Here is a 24,926-nt window from a genome sequence, read left to right as displayed (position 1 = left end):
CGGCTCAAATTACGCACCGATTTGGAGGTGTTATCAAGTTACTGAGGAGTGTTTAGAGGGGAGAACAATTTATAATCAAGTGCAGTGTAAAGTTACCACCTATTGATGATAATTATTTCATGTTGGTTCAGCAGGTATCAGCAAAACCATTTGATCCGAAAACAGATCGACCTCAAAGCCACCTAAGTATCCCCGGGGCTGAAAAAGGACCACAGACCTTAAAACAAAGCAAGAGTACAGGCAAAAAGAAAGACAAGGTAACTATTTTTCCCGCCATAACATTTCCAACAGAAACGTTGTACAAAGGAAACTAACATGGTACATAGCACAGGTACACTGGTTCACATGGAGTCAAATTGATCAGTTATGGAGGATGGATAATTATGCCTATTATATGAATGCAGTTGGCCACACACAGGGGTTGGGTAAAGCCTGGCTGCCATGTCATGTTAACTCACTTAGAATGCACTTCAGCAGTGCGTAGCGGGGGTTGATTACAGGGCTTGGCTGAGGGCAATACTCAGTTCAAGGCCCCATTATGGACACAACCCACCTCGTTGGGCGAGTTTCAGCTGTACACAGTGGTGGTTGAGTGCTGGACGTGGTGTGAGGATAAAATACATTAGATGTGTCTCTGCAGGGTTACAGTGTGGAGTCATAAATTACCTCCACCTCAAAAGTGGCATACTGGTATTCGAGTTGTCAACAGCTGTTATAGCAAAGCACTATATCCCAATCATCACTGTAACCACTGTAAATTGCTCTACTGCGAGTCTTTCGCATTATCCCATGCAAGAAAGTGATTGTTTATGTCTTAGCACTGTTCATAAGGGAATCCCCTTAATGTGTTCGTATCAAGGCAAGTTCCACAATGTACTTTTATTTTGAGCCCCTTGGCTAGGACTGCATTGGTCATGTCTACTGGCCTTTACCTCATCTTGGACTGGTTGCAGTGGTGGAATTTTGCTAGGCTGTGAGCCACACCAGATCTATGTGGTCCTTTCACATGTTGTCCTGCTTTTGTAGCCTATGCAGAGGGACAATGGTGTCCAGCTGCAGATCTAGGAGATGTCATGCAGGTTCACCTGCTGTGAGGCCTCGTTTTAATTCTTGTACAACAAAGGCAAGCAGAGAGTCTGGACCCATGTAACGTTTGTGCCTGCCCATACGCCTGCCCATGCTTCCTGCTGTTCCCATGATGAGAGTTCTCGATATTGCTCATGGAATATTCCGTGTTGACCCTACAAGAGCGCCAAGGTTTCTCCAAACACTGGATACCATCTCCCTCCACCATCCTAGGGGTGTTAGGATGGAGCACCCAAGAGTCAGTGTGGAGACCTTGATCTTGATGACCATGAGGATGGCTTGCCCATTGGCACAAAAGTGGTGGAATGGGCAGTACCGTGGGCATTAAAAAGGGCAACCAGAGTCGGGCAAGGCAAGTAAAGGTCCATTAGAACCCATTGATTAGAATCTGTGTTCAAGAGTACATAAAGTCTATGCATTTGATTCTCCTTGAGCATTATGTCAATACCGCTGCACCGGCATAAGCTACAGGGCAAATAGATCTATTATCTGTGCCTGAGGAGGAAGAGCAAATGTATACAGTTCAATTTTATGAACCATATAATGAGCAACAGGAAATTAAAGGCACCTCTTCTTCAAGACTAATTTTAGGACAATGTCTGAGATGAGCATGAGAAAATGATCCCTGGGAAGATAGTGTGGCTACTAAAGATGTATTTGTCTTGAAGGCCGAGGCTAGCCAGCCAAGATGGCGGATGCACCCTAGTGAGGCTCCTAATCCTAGCTCCGTTATCCGCACCATAACATATGCCAACGGTGCCATCCACTCTCTAACCGGGCTTTATCAGCACTGGGCATCTATTGACTGTTAAACTACTGGCTATTAAGCGGCGGTGAACACCCCGGGGTGAGATATCGCCTGGATCCTGAGCCTGTGTGGGGAGCCGGCCTGCAGGCCGCTGTGGGCTGATGCCGCCAGAGACAGACGTAGGACTGTGCTGACCAGATGTAAGGCCAACATCTGGGCCCTTGGCTGGGACGACTGGCGACCTGGGAGGGCTAGTAAGCCTCAGAAGAGCCGAGAAGGGCAGAGTGGCAGTGGCATGTGAGTGCCCGGGGGTGCTGCCGGCGGCTGGGGTCCAGAGGCTGTGCTGGGCCCGTAAATGCACACGTGTGCCAGAGCAAAAGACACCGGGCTGCAACGCCTGCTGGAGCCCAAGACTAGCTACCATGCCTGCAGCAAACATGTGGATCACCGACGTGCCCATGTTAGACCTAGTGGAGCCTCGCCTGGACCTGGTGCTGCCTAACAGAACCACAAGGAGGTCGGCACCATTCGTGGAGCAGCACGGCTGAGGGCGGGCCTCCAGGGCACGGACATACTGTGTCGCTGCTGGACTGCCAGACATGAAGGAGGCTGCAGAGGGGGACTGGCTAGCCCCGCCCTCGGGATCATAGGTGGCGGTGCTGCCTGAACACTGCGGTGAGAGAAACCCGGGGGCTGTGTCAAGCCTGAGCTAGACTGCGTACCACAGCGAGAGTGCTGGGGCTCTCGTGCCTGGGGAAGCATCGTCACGCCACTGATACTGGACGGCAGCCGGCAGTCCCAGTGGTGGATGCCGTGCTTGGACCTGTGGGGCCCAGTGCATTAGCGGCATCTACTGTCTGGATTTCCTAAATGCAGAGGGTGCAACAGACTGTACTCAGGTAAGGAGGAAGTAGGGAGTAGAGTTGGTGGGGCTCGGGGGTCATAATGGGCCCAGACCTGACACGTGTGGACCATATACATGAGACCTGGGCAGGCGATGTTACTGGATGGGGCTACGCCCCTGTGAATGTGCGCATGATTAGAGGGGCCACCACTAATTGACCTTTACCACTATTGCTCGCTGTTGGTCCTGGCACGGACGGTGACGAGCACTGGGGCTCGGGTTCAGATCGGACCCAGGGCCCAGATGCAAAGTCTGGCTCACTGCCTGCTGCTGAGACACTGCACTGCAAGAAACTATAAACTTCTGAGCAACGGGGGTCAGGCAGCGGCTTCAGGCTGGGCCTGCCTTTCCTTGTCCTTTGATGATGTGGCACTCGGTGTGCGTGGCTCTGCACCTGTGTTGATTAACGGGGGCCGCCTAGCTGGTGTGCAACCGGGCAGAGGACGGGGGTTCTAGAGGGGCAGGGCCTGCTGGGCACAATGGACTGTGACACTTGCCCTCTCCTACGACTGGACATCTGGCGCAAAAATGGGCCGCCTAAATACGGGAACATCTGAGACACCGGCGCTTGCAATAACAGCGGTCCAGTTGGCGGGAGGTCAGAAGCTGCCAGAACCGGCAACCACTGTTACCCTCGACTCCAAGCTGGACACTGTTCTTCAGGCAGTGGAGACAGTAGGCTCCTCCCTCAAGCAAACACGTGCCTCCCTTGAGGGCCGCATTGACAAAATAACAGTGGACTTAACTCTGCTCCATGCTGATCATTGCAAGCTGGCTGACAAGGTGCGGGATGTTGAGCATGATATAACTGAGATCCACCCTGTCGCCCGTCCCATATCCGCAGACATGCAGGACCTCATGGCTTGTGTGCAATTGCTGGGAAGAAGAGCAGAAGACACAGAAGGCCACTTCAAAGGAAACAACATATGGGTAGTGGGACTGCCCGAAGGAGAGGAAGGAGCAGACGCATCGGCGTACACTGAAGCATGGCTGCCTGACCTACTGCCGGACGGTGCGCTCTCCTCCTTTGTGGTAGAGAGGGCCCATCGTGTACCGGTGTACCACTTGCTGCCGGGGGCAAACCCAAGACCCTTTCTCTTCCACTTACTTAACTACAGGGACTGGGGCTCTGTCCTTAGGGAAATACGCAAATTGGTAGAGGTGAAGGTGGACAATGCTACAGTGCTCTTCTTCCCTGACTACACCATGGGAGTGCAGAGGCAGAGAGGATCATTCCTGGCAGTTAAGCAGCGTCTCCGCACGCTGGGAATCAAATACTCCCTCTTCTTCCCGCCTAGACTCCGAGTAGTAGCTGATGGCAATGCACGATTCTTTGACACAGCAGAGGAAGCCTGGACCTGGTTAGAATCTAACCACCAAATATCGCAGACTGGGCATGGGGAGCCTGAACAGGCTGACCACCCATGTGGGACCAGCCGTAGAGGGAAGCACAGGCAGAATCGATGCCTCCCTTCAAAGCTACATGCCACCCTAAATCTAGAGCAAGTCATACAGAAGAGGCGGCAGGAGTTGCAAGCAGCTGCAACACTACACAAACATATAAGGAGGGAAGACCCAGACACATCCTCAGTACGCTCCGTAAGTGATGATGGCTCCTCTGCCACATGGCCATCTGGTGCGGAGTCCGGTTGGCTTCCAGAGGTAACCCCTCAAACGGCAGATGGCCTGATCATGAAGACACTTTGAGGCTCTGCAAGATCCTGGGGTGTCATACTGCAGGACTTTAAAAACAGCTGGCATCCAGACCAAGAGCTCCAAGCCCGCACAGTTGACATAGACAGTGTAGAGTAGTAGAGTAGCTGTCTTTAGATACCTTGTAGTACGGATATACCATCAACCAGCAGATTTACTCAAGGGAAATCTCATGCGGGCGATAACTCGCAGATGCTCTTCTGGCGTCGCCATGGGCCCCATAGCACTGCTTAAAATGGTGGTTTTGCCCCGGCTTCTGTACTTTTTCACTAATCTGCCACTATACATCCGCCCCCCTTCTCTTCCATTCCTTTGAACGTACCATGGCGGAAGTTCATCTAGAATGGGGCACGGTGCGGGGTTGCGCTGTCCAAACTGTGCTTGCCAGCTGGCCAGGGGGGACTTGCTGTGCCCAGTATGCAGCACTATTATCTTGCGGCGCAACTTCAGTGGGTAGCTAAATGGGTCAGTGGACTAAACGTTGAGGACATGGCCACGCTCTTGCCAGCATGGACACACTTGTTGGTCCTTGTGCTCTTTCACCCTGGGAGAAGAGAGGGGCGCCTCCACAAATGATGCCTGATAGCCTACAGGTGCTTTCATCGTAGCCTACGTCTCACCTGCCCTGCCGTCCCATAGCAGCCACACTGCCATTACTGGGTGGCCGCGTCACCTCCAAGGCGGAGCTCTCCGCCTGGCGGGAATCAGGCCTGCAGACTCTGGGCGATCTCAATCGGGATGGTCTATTGGCATCCTTCAATACCCTAGCAGAAGAAGATGGATTACAGTAGGGTCAGTTCCTTCACCACACCTCGCTGCCTGTGGCATTGCGGACTGTGTGGGGGGACGTGTCGTAGGAACCCACAATGCACCTCACAATCCAATATATCCATCTCATGGGCAGAGGGAGACACCTCACAAAAGACTTTGCCAGCTCATTGCATTTGCACACGGCGCATCCGTTCACGTCTCTCAGGCATCAGTGGGATACAGATCTGGCCCGCCCATGGACTGACTGTGAGTGGGCGGCCATACTGGAGGGGCCCACCCTTATCCCCAGAAATGCCTGATTTCATCTCATACAATTTACATAGTACAAAGAGCTTACCTGACCCCAGCTAGAATAAACGGGTATTTCAAGCGAACTGATGCCCACTGCCCTAGATGCGGTCTGGGGGACGAAGACCTCATTAATATGCTGTGGGGTAGCGCTGCCCTCGATGATTACTGGCAAAGTATCACTACCCACTTGGCTGACTGCACTGAGCGAACGGTGGCGTTCACTTGGGATGTGCGCCTTCTAGGACTCTTCCGCAGATCAACATGGCACAAAGCAACGTCCAGATTCATGGAGCTGAGGTTGCTTGCAGCTAAGCGCATAATCGTAAAGTGGGGGAACTGCTCGGAGCCTCCTCTTGCAATAGCCTGGTCACTCACACTAGTGGTCTGGCTGCAGGCCGAATACACCGCCCTACATCATGAAGACACTTTGGGGCTCCGCAAGATCCCGATAGCGGCCAGCTGGGGTGTCATACTGCAGAACTTTCAAAACAGCTGGCATCCAGACCAAGAGCTCCAGGCCCCACAGCTGACAAAGTAGCAGCGATGACGCACTAGCACCTACAGTGGGGATATTAGGTGGATGGACCATCAATTGCCTTTCCTTTTCCACCCCTCACGCATAACCCAGACGTATGAATCTCACTATGCATCACTGACGCTACCACCAAGTGGCATACACAGTCGCGGGGAAGCGACGAGGAGCGACAGAGACCTGAGTTGGGCAGCGGTTCACGTTGTTTTTACTTTAACCCCGATTACCCCCACATCCCCCCACATGCTAACCTTTCCGTAATACCACAAAAGCCAGCTACAACAACCAGCCCCCATATGCCGTGCGACACATGCCAACAGGAGCTCCTGCGGCACTCGTTTCGAGATGCACTAGAGGACACAAAATGCACTGTTGCATGAATTGTTGTAACTTGTGATGTGTACGTTATGGCATTTAAGCTGAGCCAATGCATGTATCTGAACGGCACTTCATGCATAAAACCAAACAGAGATTTGAACAAAAAAATATGTATCTGTCTTGACTACTGTTTTCGCCTCTGAAGTTTCTATCTGATAAACATAGAATATTGGCGGACTTTGGTTTGTCCATCCAGGTGAGTAGACAAAATATCGGAAATGTAATATCGATATACAGAAATATCGAAGTCAAAATATCGATGGAACAATATATCTCTGTCAACAATATCGACGTAAAAAATGTCGAGATTGTGATGTGTAGTAAAATATCGAGGTATAGTATATCGAAAGACATAATATCGTGTAGTAAAAATATCGAAAAAGTATAGTATTAAGTCACTTTGTGATTTGTAAAAAATTATTGTTTAGAAGTGTCAGCAAATGTTTATTTAAGTGTATTAAAAATAACAATTTTCTTTCTATTAATATAATTTTTTAAATTTTGATATATAATTTTAGGAGCGGGATGTTGGGTTTATAGGGGATAAGGGTGGGGAGTGTTTTAAAAAAATATATTTGAAATAAAATATTTTAATAAATTTTTGTAGAATTTAAATTTAAATTTTGAACAAAATTCAATTATTTAAAATTTAATTGTGAAAAAAAAATTTTTTAGTGGGATGTTGTGTATATAGGGGTTAAGGGTGGGGAGTATTTTGGAAATAAATATTATATTTAATATTTTAGGATATAATTATTTAACTATTATTAATATAATTTTTTAAATTTGGATATATAATTTTAGGAGCGGGATGTTGGGTTTATAGGGGATAAGGGTGGGGAGTGTTTTAAAAATATATATTAGAAATAAAATATTTTAATAAATATTTGTATAATTTGAATTTAAATTTTGAACAAAATAGTAATATTTAAATTTTAATAATGAAAAAAAATATTGTTAGTGGGATGTTGTGTATATAGGGGTTAAGGGTGGGGAGTGTTTTGGAAATAAATATTAAATTTAATATTTTAGGATATAAATTTAGAAATATTATATTTAAAAAAAAATAAAAAAATTCAAATGTGTTTTTAAATTTTAAATGTGAAAATTGTAATAATAAAATAAATGTAATCAGTGGGATTTTGGGGTTATAGGGGATAAGGGTGGGGAGTGTATTAGATATATATTTAATATTTAATATTTAATTAAAAAAAAAAAATTCAAATTTGGTATGAAAATTTAAAATTAAAAATTTTAGTAATAAAATTTAATAATTTATGATATAAATTTTGAAATATTATATTTAGAAATATAAACATTTCAAATTAGTTTTAAAATTTTAAATGTGAAAATTGTAATAAGAAAATAAATGTAATACGTGGGATTTTGGGGTTAAAGGGGATAAGGCTGGGGAGTGTTTTAGATATATATTTATTATTTAATATTGAATTCAAAAAAATTTAAATTTAAAATTTTGTATTAAAATTTACAATTAAACATTTTACTAATAAAATACATTTAATAAGTGGGATTTTGGGGTTATAGGGGATAAGGGTGGGGAGTGTTTTTGAGAAATATTTAATATTTTATAAAAAAAAAATAGAAATTTAATTTTTGGGTTTAAAAATTAAAATTAAATAAATTACTAATACAATAAATTTCATAAGTGGGAATTGGGGGTTATAGGGGATAAGGATGGGGAGTGCATTCAAAATATATGTAATATTTTATTTTTGAAAAATATAATGCAAAGTTCTAATTTCTTAATAAAAGTAAATTTTAATATTTTTAATAATAAAAAAAATTTCATAAGTGGTATTTTGGGGTTATAGGGGATAAGGGTGGGGAGTGTTTTATAAATATATCAAAATTTTATTATTCATAAAAAATTATTTCCATTTAGAAATGTTATTTTAATTAACATTTAACAATTTTAAGAAGATAATTCATTTAATAAGAGTGATGTAGGATTTATAGGGGATAAGGGTGGGTAGTGTTTACAAATTAGTAATTGTTTGAAAAAATCTAACATATATAGTAATCCTAATTCAATATAGATTGGAGTGGGAATAGTAAATTATTTATGGTCACTGTCCAGCACCTACTGTAATTTTTTATAGACTGGAGTGGGAATAGTAAATTATTTATGGTCACTGTCCAGCACCTACTCAAATGTATTATAGACTGGAGTGGGAATAGTAAATTATTTATGGTCAGTGTCCAGCACCTACTCTAATTTATTATAGACTGGAGTGGGAATAGTAAATTATTTATGGTCAGTGTCCAGCACATACTCTAATTTATTGTAGATTGGAGTGGGAATAGTAAATTTTTTATGGTTAGTGTCCAGCACCTACTCTAATTTATTATAGACTGGAGTGGGAATAGTAAATTAATTATGGTCAGTGTCCAGCACATACTCAAATTTATTATAGACTGGAGTGGGAATAGTAAATTAGTTATGGTCAGTGTACAGCACCTACTCTAATTTATTATAGACTGGAGTGGGAATAGTAAATTAGTTATGGTTAGTGTCCAGCACCTACTCTAATTTATTATAGACTGGAGTGGGAATAGTAAATTATTTATGGTCACTGTCCAGCACCTACTGTAATTTTTTATAGACTGGAGTGGGAATAGTAAATTATTTATGGTCACTGTCCAGCACCTACTCTAATTTATTATAGACTGGAGTGGGAATAGTAAATTATTTATGGTCACTGTCCAGCACCTACTGTAATTTTTTATAGACTGGAGTGGGAATAGTAAATTATTTATGGTCACTGTCCAGCACCTACTCTAATTTATTATAGACTGGAGTGGGAATAGTAAATTATTTATGGTCACTGTCCAGCACCTACTGTAATTTTTTATAGACTGGAGTGGGAATAGTAAATTATTTATGGTCACTGTCCAGCACCTACTCTAATTTATTATAGACTGGAGTGGGAATAGTAAATTAGTTATGGTCAGTGTCCAGCACCTACTCTAATTTATTATAGACTGGAGTGGGAATAGTAAATTATTTATGGTCACTGTCCAGCACCTACTCTAATTTTTTATAGACTGGAGTGGGAATAGTAAATTATTTATGGTCAGTGTCCAGCACATACTCTAATTTATTATAGACTGGAGTGGGAATAGTAAATTTTTTATGGTTAGTGTCCAGCACCTACTCTATTTTATTATAGACTGGAGTGGGAATAGTAAATTATTGATGGTCACTGTCCAGCACCTACTCTAATTTTTTATAGACTGGAGTGGGAATAGTAAATTATTTATGGTCAGTGTCCAGCACCTACTCTAATTTATTATAGACTGGAGTGGGAATAGTAAATTATTTATGGTTAGTGTCCAGCACCTACTCTAATTTATTATAGACTGGAGTGGGAATAGTAAATTATTTATGGTCACTGTCCAGCACCTACTCTAATTTTTTATATACTGGAGTGGGAATAGTCAATTATTTATGGTTAGTGTCCAGCACCTACTCTAATTTATTATAGACTGGAGTGGGAATAGTAAATTATTTATGGTCAGTGTCAAGCATCTACTTTTATTTATTATAGAGTGGAGTGGGAATAGTAAATTGTTTATGGTCAGTGTCCAGCAACTACTCTAATCTGTCTGGTATTTAATTTAATTAAATTACATTGATATAGTAGTTATAAAAATATATTTAAGTGAATATTATTTGTATTGTATTTTTATATATTGGATTTGTAGTAATTAATTCTATATTTATAGTTTAGGATAATATATACATGTAACCTTTTAATTTGATATGTTTGGAATATTTAATATTATTATTAGGAAAAATATATGAATATTTTGTATTGGAATAATGGGTAATGGCATTCTGTAATTTTATAATATTGATTGATTTGTAATTTTTTATAAAAGAATTATTCTATATGTTAAATATTCATAATAGAAGATTAATATTAATAATCAGAGAAACACAATTCATAAGACAAGAACATGGTTTTTATTGTAGTTTTTTAAATTTGTTATTGTTTATTCATTTGAGTAAGATCATTCAGAAATAGTATTATTTACATTGTAATTACATTCAAACATATTGAATATAGGTCAGAACAAATTTTATGTACATTAAGTATATTTTCAAACATTTTTAAGTAAATTATAAAGATTATTAATAATGTTGTACAATGTAGTGTTTTAAATTAAAATTAACATAGCAATAGGTTTTGTAAATCTTTATACAAAACTTTTAACAAATATTTTCATATATAAACATTTTAATATTTGTAGTACAAACATGTTATACCTTTTTTATTAATATTAATATGTAAAATATTAATATTAATTATTTTTACAATGTTTTCGAAACAAACATCTTTTTAACATAAATAAAATTTTAGCATTTATGCAAAAAAAAATTTAACAATTTTTCATACATTGTTCTGTAGTATTATCTTTTTAGAAATTATAATAATAAATATTTTAAATTTTAAAATATTTATTAATATAATTTTACAAATTAGGAACATTTGTTGACATTTTGTAGGTAAATTAAAAAAATAGGTATATTTTTACTAAATAATATAAAATATTTGTGTGTGAATTTACTGTTTTACCTGATTTATTTAGGGCTTTTTAGTATAGTTAAATGTTTTATTATGTTTTGGACACTCTATTTTGTAACCGGGTAATGTTGTTTTGGGTCATTTGGTTTGAAGGGAAGCTCGCGGTTGGGAGTTACTTCGCGTCGTGAAAGGTAAGGTTTGTTTTATGTGTTTTAGATGGTTTTAAATTTACTTTTGAGCCTAGTTAGATAATGTTTAGTGTAGCTGTACATATATTAGTTATATTTGGAAATGTTATGTGTTAGAGTTGCGTGTTGTGTTTTTACGTGTTTTTAACGATGTGTAGGCATGTTTCGAAAGTTAGGTTTAAGGTGTTTAATGTATATTTAGAAGTGTTTTAAATCTAGTATTATTGTTAGTACGTGTTTATGTGTTGTTTTATGTGGGTGGGAATGTCAGTTGCTTTGTTTTTACTATTTCTTTTCTAGGTTATTCGTTTCGGATGGACTCTTTTTTTTTTTTAAAGAAGTGTGTGTTCGTTTTATTGAACAATATGGTTTTTACACTACTTTAAATGTTTCGGTTTTCATGGATCGTTTTTTAATATTTTTAGCTATTTTCGGGTTTTTCATGGATTTTCGAAGGATATTTGGTGAATGGCTTATGGATTTAATCGCCAGTTGTATTTTTGCATTTTTTTTTGGGAACCTTTTTTTTAATGTTTGGATTGTGTAAGCAGGAAATGGATTTTTCAGACTTTGGAATAAACGTGGTAAGTTAATTTATTATTATTTCTTGTGGGTGGGTATTGTTTAATATTATTGTTCATTTTTATTTTATTACAAATATTATTAATGTGTGTTAATATATTTTTGACAATATGTATAAATATGTTACACACAGTAATTATTTTTGTAATAAGATACATATATTTTATGTGTTTGATATTATTGAAAATGGGTAATTAGTCATTTATTTGTATTTGTACTTTAAAGAAGTGTTTTAGCTATGATGTTTAGGTATTCTAGGCCTTTGGTAGTAGGGTACAATTTTACTTGTTGCTCTAGATATTTATACATTTGTTTAGTTTGTTTTGAGGTTTTTGGAGTTAGCTGAGTTATGGATTGTTCCATTCGGAACTCTTGATAACTCTGTTCTTTTTGTAGGCATGATATAAATCTTTCTAGTGTTGGTTTTGTTCTGCCTGTTGATTGTAGGAAGGCGTTATGCCATCCTTCAACTGCGTTATTAGTTTTGGATTCTCCATTTAAGGTGCTTCTGTATACGTTCCACCAGGGAATTAAGAATTTAGGGTTTCTTCTGTGGCCAGATCTATGTAGTCTGCCGACCCATGTATCTTCGAAATAGTCCAATAGTGAACTTAGTTTTTCTTCATTTTGTTTGTAGAAGGCGCTGTCTATTAAAATGTTGTAATGTTCTGTTACGTCTGTGTCAGGTACATAAGCTAGTGCTATGAGTTTTTTTATTTGATATGCAAAAGATGAATTAGTTGCATATTCAATGCTTAGGGCTGATTTTTGCATGTGTCTCCATAGGCATTGATTAAAATGATAGTAACAGCCTTGTATGGAGGTATGGGGGTGTGTTTTTAATATAGAATTAATCATTGCATGTTCAAAATCTAGGATTATTTTTTGTGGGGAAAAGTCATTTGTTTTTTGTTTTATTATATTTAATAGTTCAGTGTATGTGGAGTTATGTTTGTTTGGTAATAATGTGTAAATTAATGGTATATTGCAATTGTGATATATGACATGTATTGTATATAGTTGGAAAAATGGTTTGGGACATATGGTAAAAGTCCCATCCATCATCCAGTTATGTGATTCTTGTAGTTTACAGAGATTATTAGCTGTTCCAAATATTATTATTCTTTTGTCATTGTTTTTATTATCAAAAATGACAAATGGTTCTTTGTTGAAAGTTATACTTTGTTCTGGACTTAGAATAACTTCACTGTATGTGTGAGGAATTGGGGTTGAAGTAGTAGTGGTTTTTTTAGTACGTGCAATAGTTCTTTTGAGTGAAGTTACAGATGGCATTTGTGTAGTAGCAGTTTTAGGAATTTTGGGAAGCTGCTCTTTTAAAATTACACTGGTAGGTTTTTGAGAACTTGTGCTAGCTTCCTTTATAGTTTCTAAAGCAGATCTGACTTCGATTTCAGTAATGTTTGGTGGGTGGTTATGTTCTCTAGTGTATAGTACTGTTGTTTGTCGTGTTGTAGCACGCCCATAGCACTTATTAGAGTAGTATTTAGTGCATTTCCAGTTAACTTTTAAACCATACACTTTTTCCTGTGTGTAAGTGTACCCCATATAGCATAGTAACATTTTTCCCTTCTGGCTTGTTATGAATTCAGCTCCTTCAGTCATTTTGATGTAGCTTTATCTATGAAAAATATATATTATAGTTATTATATATGATGTTATATTAATTTTCAGTAGAAAAAAACAAGATTTAGTTACTATATACTTACAAAGTTGGTTTTGATGTGTTTGAGTAGAATGCTCCTGATTCTTTATTTGTGGGATTTTCCTCTAGTATTTTCTTTGTCTGGAAAAGAAAAGGAAATGTGTTGTAATAATTGTTTCTATATTTTTATAGGGAATGGTTAGGGGATTTGCAATTGGGATTTAATTAGGGTGGTATTTTAATCTATTAGTTGATTTTTGGTTGTGAAATACTTACTTTTTAGTTGTATCTTTTTTGGTGCTGTTCTGTATTTTCTTAGTTTCTTTTGGAGTTTCCTGTAGTGAAAACATGAAATAGAAAGAAGACATTAATTTATTTATAGTGTATGTATATTGTAATTACAATTTATTCTATTTGAGTCTTCATGAGAATAATATAGTTAACTTACTTTTGATAGTTTTAAACATTTCCTGTATGTTGATTTTCTTATATCTGTAGTTGCAATCCAGTCGATTTTCCTCTTCATTCAATTTCGTTTTTTTGGTTTTGGACTGTGAATGAAGTTGAACTTCTTTTTATAGTGCTTTGGATGTTGTAATATGTGTTTTATTGGTCAGTTTGAATTCGGAGTGTTTTTATTGGTTAGTTCGAATTTTTTTTTTTTTTTTCTGGTAGTTAGTTTCCTAATAAGGAAAACGCTAATTAGTGGTTTTGTGGTGTATTATTCTATATGTATTTTTCTAAACATTATATTATGTATTGGATGCATGAATTGATAAAGTATAATTTAATAATATAGTTGTTTAATGTAGGAATGTTGTTAATAATGTTTTAGTAAAGAGTTAATTATTTAAATCCATTTTTAAATGTAGTAAATATATAATTGTTTAATAATAATTTTGTGTAGAGATAAAAGACATTATTTGGTGTTTATGTAGTTTGATTTTAGGTTTTCATTAAATGTTATATAGTCGATATTAGTAAAATGGAGATATTTTAGTGGTCGATATTTTAGTTTACGATATTTTGTTATGAAGTATATGTATATTATTGAGCATCGATATTTTAGGATTTCGATATTTGTGTTGCCGATATTTTGTGTACCTATATTTATGTAGTTCGAAATTGTGTGTTCGATATTTTTGTAATGTTTTAAATAAGTATATGATGTCGATAATAATGTGATCGATTATTTTGTATCGATATATTTGTAGGTCGATTTTTTGTCTTTCGATATTGTGTCAGTGATTCGTCTATCCAGCCTTAATAAGATATTTATTTGCTTGGGATGCAGAACCTGAAAAATGGCCACATATGGAAGAAAGTACAGGTTTTGTTCAAGGATTGTACATTGATACCGTTAATACCCAGATACAAAATGTAAGGGGCCTGCTGATGCCCCTCTCTGTCTTAAATATGTACCATATGTTGTATCTTATAATACAAATGTAAAAAAAAGAATTAAACACTTGAAATGGGTTAATAACACCTACAGCTGCCTTGCTACATAAACCTGTAGGGAACAAATGCCAGTTTATAACAGCTTCTTACCATTTTGCAACACAAAATTCAAGCACACAACAATAAGGGCTCCAAAGAAAAATGTTTTCCCATTAATTATTATATCTCCATGATCAGTTGCCTATTGTGCTCTCTCTGGGAAGCAGTCAAAGATGCTCACCCTCCCCCCCAAACAGAAAAACAGCACCTTATTTAAAGCATTTCTTAAATTCATCTTTGTCAAGCTTATACTCTGAGCCAAGAAAAAACTCCCCTGCCCCCAGTGCATTTTACTAACTTTTTTGACTCACATGCATTTCTCCTTTGACAGAGAATATGTGAATGTGGCATATATTCTAAAGAGCCCCACAATGTAGGTAGCCCTCATAAGCCAGTTTGAGATGGGGTATTATTGATATTATATATTTTTTAAAGTGCATAGCTAGCACGCAGGGTTACCCAGCGCTAGACATATAGGTGCCAATTCCGATCCGGTAAAAAAATTCCCCGTCCGACTCGTATCCGGATTTTTTTCCGTCCGAATCGTCAAAGTAGCGTACAAACTGCCAAGTACGATTCGAACGGAAAAAAGTCCATACGAATCGCATTGGGAAGATTTCCCCACACGTCCTCGGGTCGGGAAAAGTCACCGACACGTCCCCGGGCGAGAAACCCACCGTGCGGAAAAATAAAGTCCGACTGCGCAAGTACGATCCCTCCCGTCCTCCCCATTTCACAACCGTACGCAAAAAACACCGTCCGAACCGAACTCCCATAGCAACCATGGAGACATGTGCCCGCATACGCGCCGAACACCCCACCACCCCCCGCCCGCGTATGTACGCCCCGAACCCCCACCCGTGTATGTACGCACCAAACACCCACCCGTGTATGTACGCCCCCGAACCCCCCCCAGCCGTGTATGTACGCACCGAACCACCAGCCGTGTATGTACGCCCCCGAACCCCCCCCAGCCGTGTATGTACGCACCGAACCACCAGCCGTGTATGTACGCACCTAACACCCACCCCAGCCGTGTATGTACGCACCGAACCACCAGCCGTGTATGTACGCACCAAACACCCACCCGTGTATGTACGCCCCCGAACCCCCCCCCAGCCGTGTATGTACGCACCGAACCACCAGCCGTGTATGTACGCCCCCGAACCCCCCCCAGCCGTGTATGTACGGACCGAACCACCAGCCGTGTATGTACGCACCAAACACCCACCCGTGTATGTACGCCCCCGAACCCCCCCCAGCCGTGTATGTACGCACCGAACCACCAGCCGTGTATGTACGCACCAAACACCCACCCGTGTATGTACGCCCCCGAACCCCCCCCCAGCCGTGTATGTACGCACCGAACCACCAGCCGTGTATGTACGCCCCCGAACCCCCCCCCAGCCGTGTATGTACGCACCGAACCACCAGCCGTGTATGTACGCACCAAACCCCCACCCCAGCCGTGTATGTACGCACCGAACCACCAGCCGTGTATGTACGCACCAAACACCCACCCGTGTATGTACGCCCCCGAATCCCCCCCCCAGCCGTGTATGTACGCACCGAACCACCAGCCGTGTATGTACGCACCAAACACCCACCCGTGTATGTACGCCCCCGAACCCCCCCCAGCCGTGTATGTACGCACCGAACCACCAGCCGTGTATGTACGCCCCCGAACCCCCCCCCAGCCGTGTATGTACGCACCGAACCACCAGCCGTGTATGTACGCACCAAACACCCACCCGTGTATGTACGCCCCCGAACCCCCCCCCAGCCGTGTATGTACGCACCGAACCACCAGCCGTGTATGTACGCCCCCGAACCCCCCCCAGCCGTGTATGTACGGACCGAACCACCAGCCGTGTATGTACGCACCAAACACCCACCCGTGTATGTACGCCCCCGAACCCCCCCCAGCCGTGTATGTACGCACCGAACCACCAGCCGTGTATGTACGCACCAAACACCCACCCGTGTATGTACGCCCCCGAACCCCCCCCCAGCCGTGTATGTACGCACCGAACCACCAGCCGTGTATGTACGCCCCCGAACCCCCCCCCAGCCGTGTATGTACGCACCGAACCACCAGCCGTGTATGTACGCACCAAACCCCCACCCCAGCCGTGTATGTACGCACCGAACCACCAGCCGTGTATGTACGCACCAAACACCCACCCGTGTATGTACGCCCCCGAATCCCCCCCCCAGCCGTGTATGTACGCACCGAACCACCAGCCGTGTATGTACGCACCAAACACCCACCCGTGTATGTACGCCCCCGAACCCCCCCCAGCCGTGTATGTACGCACCGAACCACCAGCCGTGTATGTACGCCCCCGAACCCCCCCCCAGCCGTGTATGTACGCACCGAACCACCAGCCGTGTATGTACGCACCAAACACCCACCCGTGTATGTACGCCCCCGAACCCCCCCCCAGCCGTGTATGTACGCACCGAACCACCAGCCGTGTATGTACGCCCCCGAACCCCCCCCAGCCGTGTATGTACGGACCGAACCACCAGCCGTGTATGTACGCACCAAACCCCCACCCCAGCCGTGTATGTACGCACCGAACCACCAGCCGTGTATGTACGCACCAAACACCCACCCGTGTATGTACGCCCCCGAATCCCCCCCCCAGCCGTGTATGTACGCACCGAACCACCAGCCGTGTATGTACGCCCCCGAACCCCCCCCCAGCCGTGTATGTACGCACCGAACCACCAGCCGTGTATGTACGCACCAAACCCCCACCCCAGCCGTGTATGTACGCACCGAACCACCAGCCGTGTATGTACGCACCAAACACCCACCCGTGTATGTACGCCCCCGAATCCCCCCCCCAGCCGTGTATGTACGCACCGAACCACCAGCCGTGTATGTACGCCCCCGAACCCCCCCCCAGCCGTGTATGTACGCACCGAACCACCAGCCGTGTATGTACGCACCAAACCCCCACCCCAGCCGTGTATGTACGCACCGAACCACCAGCCGTGTATGTACGCACCAAACACCCACCCGTGTATGTACGCCCCCGAACCCCCCCCAGCCGTGTATGTACGCACCGAACCACCAGCCGTGTATGTACGCACCAAACCCCCACCCCAGCCGTGTATGTACGCACCGAACCACCAGCCGTGTATGTACGCACCAAACACCCACCCGTGTATGTACGCCCCCGAACCCCCCCCCAGCCGTGTATGTACGCACCGAACCACCAGCCGTGTATGTACGCACCGAACCACCAGCCGTGTATGTACGCCCCCGAACCCCCCCCAGCCGTGTATGTACGCACCGAACCACCAGCCGTGTATGTACGCACCAAACCCCCACCCCAGCCGTGTATTTACGCACCTAACCACCACCCCACCAGGGAATGTACGGACCGCACCCCCACCAGTGCATGTACGGACCGTACTGACGCCAAAAAAACACGTACTGAACCCGGACAAACCATATTTACACAAGGAGAGTCAAGTAGAGTTTCCCCACACCACCAAACAGGCCCAACAACCCCACAAACATCACATACACTCACCTGCAACTGCCAAACTGCCAAACAGAGGCCCAAAACTCAATCACTCCTCATAACACACCCACACAAATTTCAAACACAGCCACACCCACAAATGGACCAATAAAAATGGACCACACACACAAACCATGAGCCTTTGCAACAGACCCACTGCTGCCAGAGCCCACAGACGACCCACACCACCATACTTGAACCTCACACTTGCATACCTTCACACAACCACCTACACAAACACCCCCTCATCACATTCACACACACACCTCCACTACCACACCCACACACCCACAGCCATCCACACCCACACCCCCACAACCACACCCCACGCCATGTCCACCACCAAGAATCCAAAGTTCACAAAGGAGGAGCTGGAGATCCTTGTCGACGAAATCCTCAGAGTCGAGCCACAGCTCTTTGGGACATTGGTCAGACAGACCAGCATATCCGAAAAAACCGCCATGTGGCAGAGGATCGTCGATTCTGTGAATGCTGTTGGGACAACCAGAAGGACCAGGCACGAGTGCCAATCCAGGTGGTACGATCTGCGGAGGACGGTCAAGAGGAAGATGACTGACAATCACAACCAGGGGAACATCACTGGAGGAGGGCCGCCCCCCAGACCGGTACTATACCATCCCTGGGAGGAGAAGGTGATGTCCACGCTGGCGGTGGAGGGACTACACGGACTGCCAGGACTCCCAGACCCTGGTGAGTACACAAACAACTCACCTCACATGGGGGGGATGCCATACACAATCAATCATGCATGCCACCCCCCCCAAGCCACCACCGGACACAACAACACTCCACAAACACACACATGCCACTGGCACCTCCATGCCCCATGCATCAATCAGGGCCATGCCAAGTCACAGGCCACACAAAACACCAACACAACACAGGATGTGGTCGATGCTGGGAGTGGGGGCAGCAAAACTAACATTGAGCAACTCACAAGCACACAACAATGCCCTCAGCCCATATGGCCCAGGGCACAGCCATACAAACTGTGTGTACCCACACAGTACTGTCTTGCCTGCAAATGATGGCTGCCATGCAGGATGCCATGGGTCTGAAGGCACAATTTGCACATAACAGCAGACAATGAAGATGCATCGCTCTGATAGAGTCTCAGCACACACCGCCACAGCAGCAGCCTACACTCAGACACACTGCCCAATGGGTGCCCGGAGAACAGGGACTAACTCACATGAACAAGCCAATGGCCATTCAAAGACCGGCTAACTGTGTGTGCCCAGGAAGCTGGCCTGAGGTGACAGAGAGTGACAAAGAGAGGGAGGGAGAGGGGGAATGAGAGGGAAGGAGACAGAGGGGGGACACAGGGAGACAGACAGAGGGAGGGAGTAGGGTGACAGAGGGAGACCGACAGAGGGAGGGAGGAGGGTGACAGAGGGAGGGAGGAAGGGAGACACAGGGAGACTAAATCACCCTTGGGTGGTGTGGCCATGTCCACTCGTCAGCCGGTGGACTGTGTGCATGCAGACCAGGTCTGGCAGTGCCTCAACCCCCCCTTCCGTAGATGAAGACCGGTCCATGTGTCAATCTGTGCACGAGTCCATCCGTGCTGCAGGCACAGACCTAACCACACACCCAGTATACCCACCCACCGTGTCGGTAAGAACCCTGTCACAAATGCTTCAGTCCCCTACCTGCAACATCAAATTGCCTTGCCAAAACACCATTTGGCCACGTACAGTGCAACACGTAAGGCGCCTCTGCATGGCTCGCTACGCCCGCACACCACACTGCTGACTGTGTACCCAAATAGATGCATCAACTAAGATTGTGTCTCACACATGCGTAAAGCCCTGACAGCTGTGGCCAAGGGACATAGCCATGCACAAGTGCACTGTGAGAGGAATGCAGGACAGATCCAACTACCCAGAGGAAGAGTGCCAAATCAGAAATGCATGCAACATGGATGCCACATGTGACACTGTTAACATTGTCTCTCTCACACACAGGTCAACGTCGACGAACACCCCCCAACACTGGGGGGGAAGTCACACAGGACCAGGCTCCGCGGGATGATGACCCCACCGCCAGCGATGACTCTCACCACTCCGTGGATGACCCAGACCAACCTGGCCCCTCTGGTGTCCAACCACCTGCAGCACCTGCGTCAGGTACAACTGTGCCAACCACCACCCCCATTCCTGCCACATCCCAGGAGACGTCCAGGAGCCCTGCCCGCACACGACCACCCAGCCAGTCTGCCCAGGAGGGACACGGTCCTCCGGGCACCCAGGAGGAGGCAGGCGGCAACGCAGATGCCATCCCTCAGGGGTCCCGGAGACCCGATGCACCCACAACGGCAGGCCAGGTGCACGTGGGCAGGGGTGGCGGGAGTGGAGGACGGCGGAGGCGCGAACCTGACCAGGCAGCTCAGGACCCGGTAGTGTCCCAGGTCAGCAACATCCTGGATACATACCGGCGTGACACCAGGGGCATGGACCAGATTGCGTCCACCCTCAATGACATCAAGGGGACCCTCCAGGAGATGAAGACCCTGCAGTCCCAGCAACATGCCTGTCAACTGCAACACCAAGGAAGGATGGAGGATAGACAGGCTGAGCTCGTGGCGGTGCAAACCCAAATGACCGGTGTACTCCGTCGGATTGCCGACAACATGGGCAACCCTCCCTGTGGCACCAGGCGAAGGCCATTACCAGACACAGGGAGGGATCAGGAGGAGGAGGATTCATCCGACGGAGCGTCACAGACATCGTCACGGACTGCTTCCGAGGGTCCCCGCAGGAAGGTGGGTCGTCCACGAAAAAGACTGTGAGAGTCAGCAGAACATCACCATCTCCCAGGTCACCTGGCCTGGCACCTGGCCCTCTGGCCCAATAGCAGCACATGACATTCTCTGCCACATGGACTTGCTGGTCACTGTCTGACCTATGTTGACGAAGACTGTGGCATGGACTCTGACATTTTGCTACGACAAGGATACCAACTCCCCCAGTGAACTCTGGATTCTACACTCCCGCTGTGCACCTCTTGTCATCCCCACAAACCCGTACCCCACCACAAATAAATGAATCACACTTACAAGATGATGCCGTGATTCTACATTATTACAATACATGTGTGTGTCGTACAGTCAAAGCATGCCTGATCTCAGAATTAACTCCAACCATCCAAACCGTGGGGTCGCAGTCTTGCCCAGGACACACATGGGTCCCAATGTCTCATCTGATACAGACATGGAGTACCAAACTCACCTGTGCTGGGCCCAACCAGCTGAGTGGTTCCCGCACAACTGTGGCAACAGACACATTCAGGGGAGCAACAGTCATGCGCAGAGGTCAGGGATCATGTGGAGTGACCTGGCTTGCCGCTCCCAGGTATGTCTAGACATGTGTCCCTACAATGTGCAGCATGCTTGCGTCAGGCGGATGTTGAGAATGGTGGCTAGGCCAAGGTTGGATGCATGGAGATGCCAGAATGCAGTTTAGGATCACTGTGCCACATGGTTGTGTTGGGGTTGTGGGCTGCATCATGAGTGTGGGCGTGGATCTAGAAGGTCATCCTGCAGCTGGCTGTGAAACATTCCCCCCATCCCGTTAGGACGTTGATGTGGCCTGGTTGCCCGACGCAGTAGCAGAGCTGTGCAGATGCACTCCGGATATGGACAAGTACCATGGGAGTCGTGAGGCACATGTCCGTAGACTGCAGGGTAGGATTCTACACAGATGTTGTAGTTTCCCTGGGGGATGGTCTCTCTTGCCTTGAGGTGGATGGAACTGTGCATCTTGTGCATAATACAGTTCCCACTCCCTGACAAACCCCTAGCATCTTGTCACTCTACACATAGACACATATGCACCACCTATGAAAACTATGCCAGACCTGCGGCACGCACAGTGGCAACAGGGCACCATTGACAGGGAAGAGGCACCTTGGAGACAGAGGGACAAATTTATTAGTCATGTGTGTTGGAATGACAATGATACTCTGTCAACACATACACAGGTCATGTGGATGTACATGTGGGAGCAACACTGGCACCCCCCATTGCAACACAGATGCTGGCATCCCATTGACCTGGCACACAAGTGACGGATAACAGCTAAACACCCCCTGCTGCCACGGAGAGGCCGCTATACACCATTGAGGCCCTGATGGGGCAATCACACACCATGTCAACCCGGTGCAACCTGTATGTTTCCGAGGCCAGTGTTACACACAATGATGGCCTCATCACAATCCCCAATCCCCTGCCACATGACAGTCACCAAGTCTGAGCATGGCTCCAGGTGAAGCCTGCCCCATGTCATGTTCCCCATGTAGGATCACCATGTATGCAAATGGAACACACATGAACCGGAGAAGTGCACACAGACTACAAACAATTCACACACCCAAAACGACGTGAGGCATCCCTTACCCTGAGGAGATTTCAACACTTGCCCGTGCATGTGACGCTGAATCAGCACATGTCGCTGTGTTCATGAGGAGTAGCAGGAGCACAACAATGCCACCAGCAGACAGCATGCACATGGACCTGTGGAAGAGAGACACACAAGGATTCAGCACAAAGGAGCACATCCGCAAGCATGTACTTAACACGTATCATGTTGTTAACATGACAGGTGACAATGATGACCCTCAGACAACATCCTTCCATTGCGCCATCACTTGAGTGACACTTCAATACACACCACTGACTCACTTGGCAGACATGCAGATGGACACACACATTGCAACACATGCCACACACGGCCCAATGCGTGCACACTCAGACACTGGAACTCACCACTAAGCAAAGAAGTTGCGTATGAGCCGACTCCGCATGTCCTCCACAGCCTCCTCCTCCTCCACATCACTTGCCCCGTCACCAAGCCCTTCATCCTCCACGGGTGGATGGTCCTGGTCATCTTGATCCAGTATGAGTGGAACAGCTTCCTCCACTGCCATGTTGTGCAGCATGCAGCAGACGATGATGATCTTGCACACCTTCACCGGGGCATATGGGAGTGCTCCGCCGGTCTTGTGGAGGCACCGGAATCGGCTCTTCAGAAGTCCAAACGTCCTCTCAATGACTCTCCTGGTCCGCCCATGTGCGTTGTTGTAGAGGTGCTCGGCAGCCGTGCTGGGGTTGCGGACAGGCGTCATCAGCCATGGCATGTTGGGATAGCCAGCGTCCCCTACAAGGAAACATCATGGACAGAAGTGTGTCAGCACAGGCAGTGAGATTGGAAGATGACGCCAAACACTGAACTGCCAGAGTCTACCCACCAACAATACATGCTCGCTCGTTCCGCAGCTGCAGCATCATTTCTGGCACCCTGCTACGCCTCATGATGAAGGCATCGTGTGCTGATCCTGGAAAGCGAACACAGACATGTGAAATCACCATGTTGGACAGACACACCACAAGGGCATTAATGGAGTGATAATGTTTGCGATTCCTATACACCACCTCCTGTGCCTGTGGTGGTACCAACGCAACATGTGTCCCATCTATGGACCCAATGACATGGGGCATCCCTCCCAGGGCATAGAACTCACGCTTGACATCTGTCAACTGCTCACGATTTGGGAATTTAATGTACTCATCCAGGTGAAACAACATGGCCTCTAAGAAATCATGCAGAACACGGCTGAACATCGTCTGGGACATGCCCCCGACATCAGCAATGGTATGTTGGAACGTACCCGTGGCAAGGAAATGTAGGGCTGCCATCACCTTCAACTTGGGTGTCAGTGCACTTGGATACCTGTGGCGCGGGAGGAGTTGTGCTTCCAGCCGGCCAGTCAACTCATCAATCAACCGTTGGCTGAATCTGTAGCGGCGTATACAGTCCCGTTCATGCAGGGCAGCAATGTCTGGCATACGTCGAGGGAGAGGCGGAGCCCTGCAGTGAAATGGAAGGAACACCTAAGAGTGAGCACTGTACAACAACATCGTCAATGCACTGAGCACATGTTACACAGCCAATACACATATGCCACGTTGTGAGTCAGGTCTGTGCCACAGTTCCTGGACACGAACGCCAGTCAGGTTACACTCCTACCAAGGGACAGCCACTAACGGAGGGGGGCAAGATCACGATGACATGGCATGAGACTAGCTGTGGGCCAGTGTAAGTGAACATGCACACGCATCACAGGATTCACAGACATCCACACATGTGCAGAAGTAGTATGCGTATGGTACAGACAGGTAGTTGGATGCGATATGCACTGGTCACATGTCATAGGAATAGGACAGGCCACACACATTGCCTTTGAGGAGTACATGTCGAGACAGAACATACATAGGGAGCATGTGGATATGTACTTGTGTTGATACTCCGTGTAGTTGGATACATACACACCTCATGGCAAATCACATATGTGGGCTGGTGTGCGGAACAGTGTGCCATGCCCATCGACACACAGACACATGTTGGCAGCAGCAACTGCTGACACATTGAATCACACACCTACAGCAAAATCATGGAAAGAC

At 45.3% G+C, this 24,926-nt stretch overlaps 1 protein-coding gene across 7 annotated transcripts in view; it reads left to right on the top strand.

Annotated features, from left to right (window-relative positions):
- The window catches only part of LRRC71 (leucine rich repeat containing 71), a 382,267-nt gene that overhangs the window by 241,431 nt on the left and 115,910 nt on the right, over positions 1-24,926 (top strand). For 6 of the 7 annotated variants that reach the window (XM_085640082.1, XM_085640079.1, XM_085640085.1 and 3 more), the window contains one exon: positions 132-257. In XM_085640082.1, the coding sequence (XP_085496208.1) occupies positions 132-257 (126 nt within the window). The remainder of the gene's footprint in view (positions 1-131; positions 258-24,926) is intronic. The other variant, XM_085640080.1, reaches the window with a different exon arrangement.

This window comes from Triturus cristatus, chromosome 12 (genome assembly GCF_964204655.1).
Source record: "Triturus cristatus chromosome 12, aTriCri1.1, whole genome shotgun sequence".
Lineage (NCBI taxonomy): Eukaryota > Metazoa > Chordata > Amphibia > Caudata > Salamandridae > Triturus > Triturus cristatus.
The sequence above is the reverse complement of the archived record's forward strand: the minus strand, read 5'-3'. Positions and strand labels throughout refer to the sequence as shown.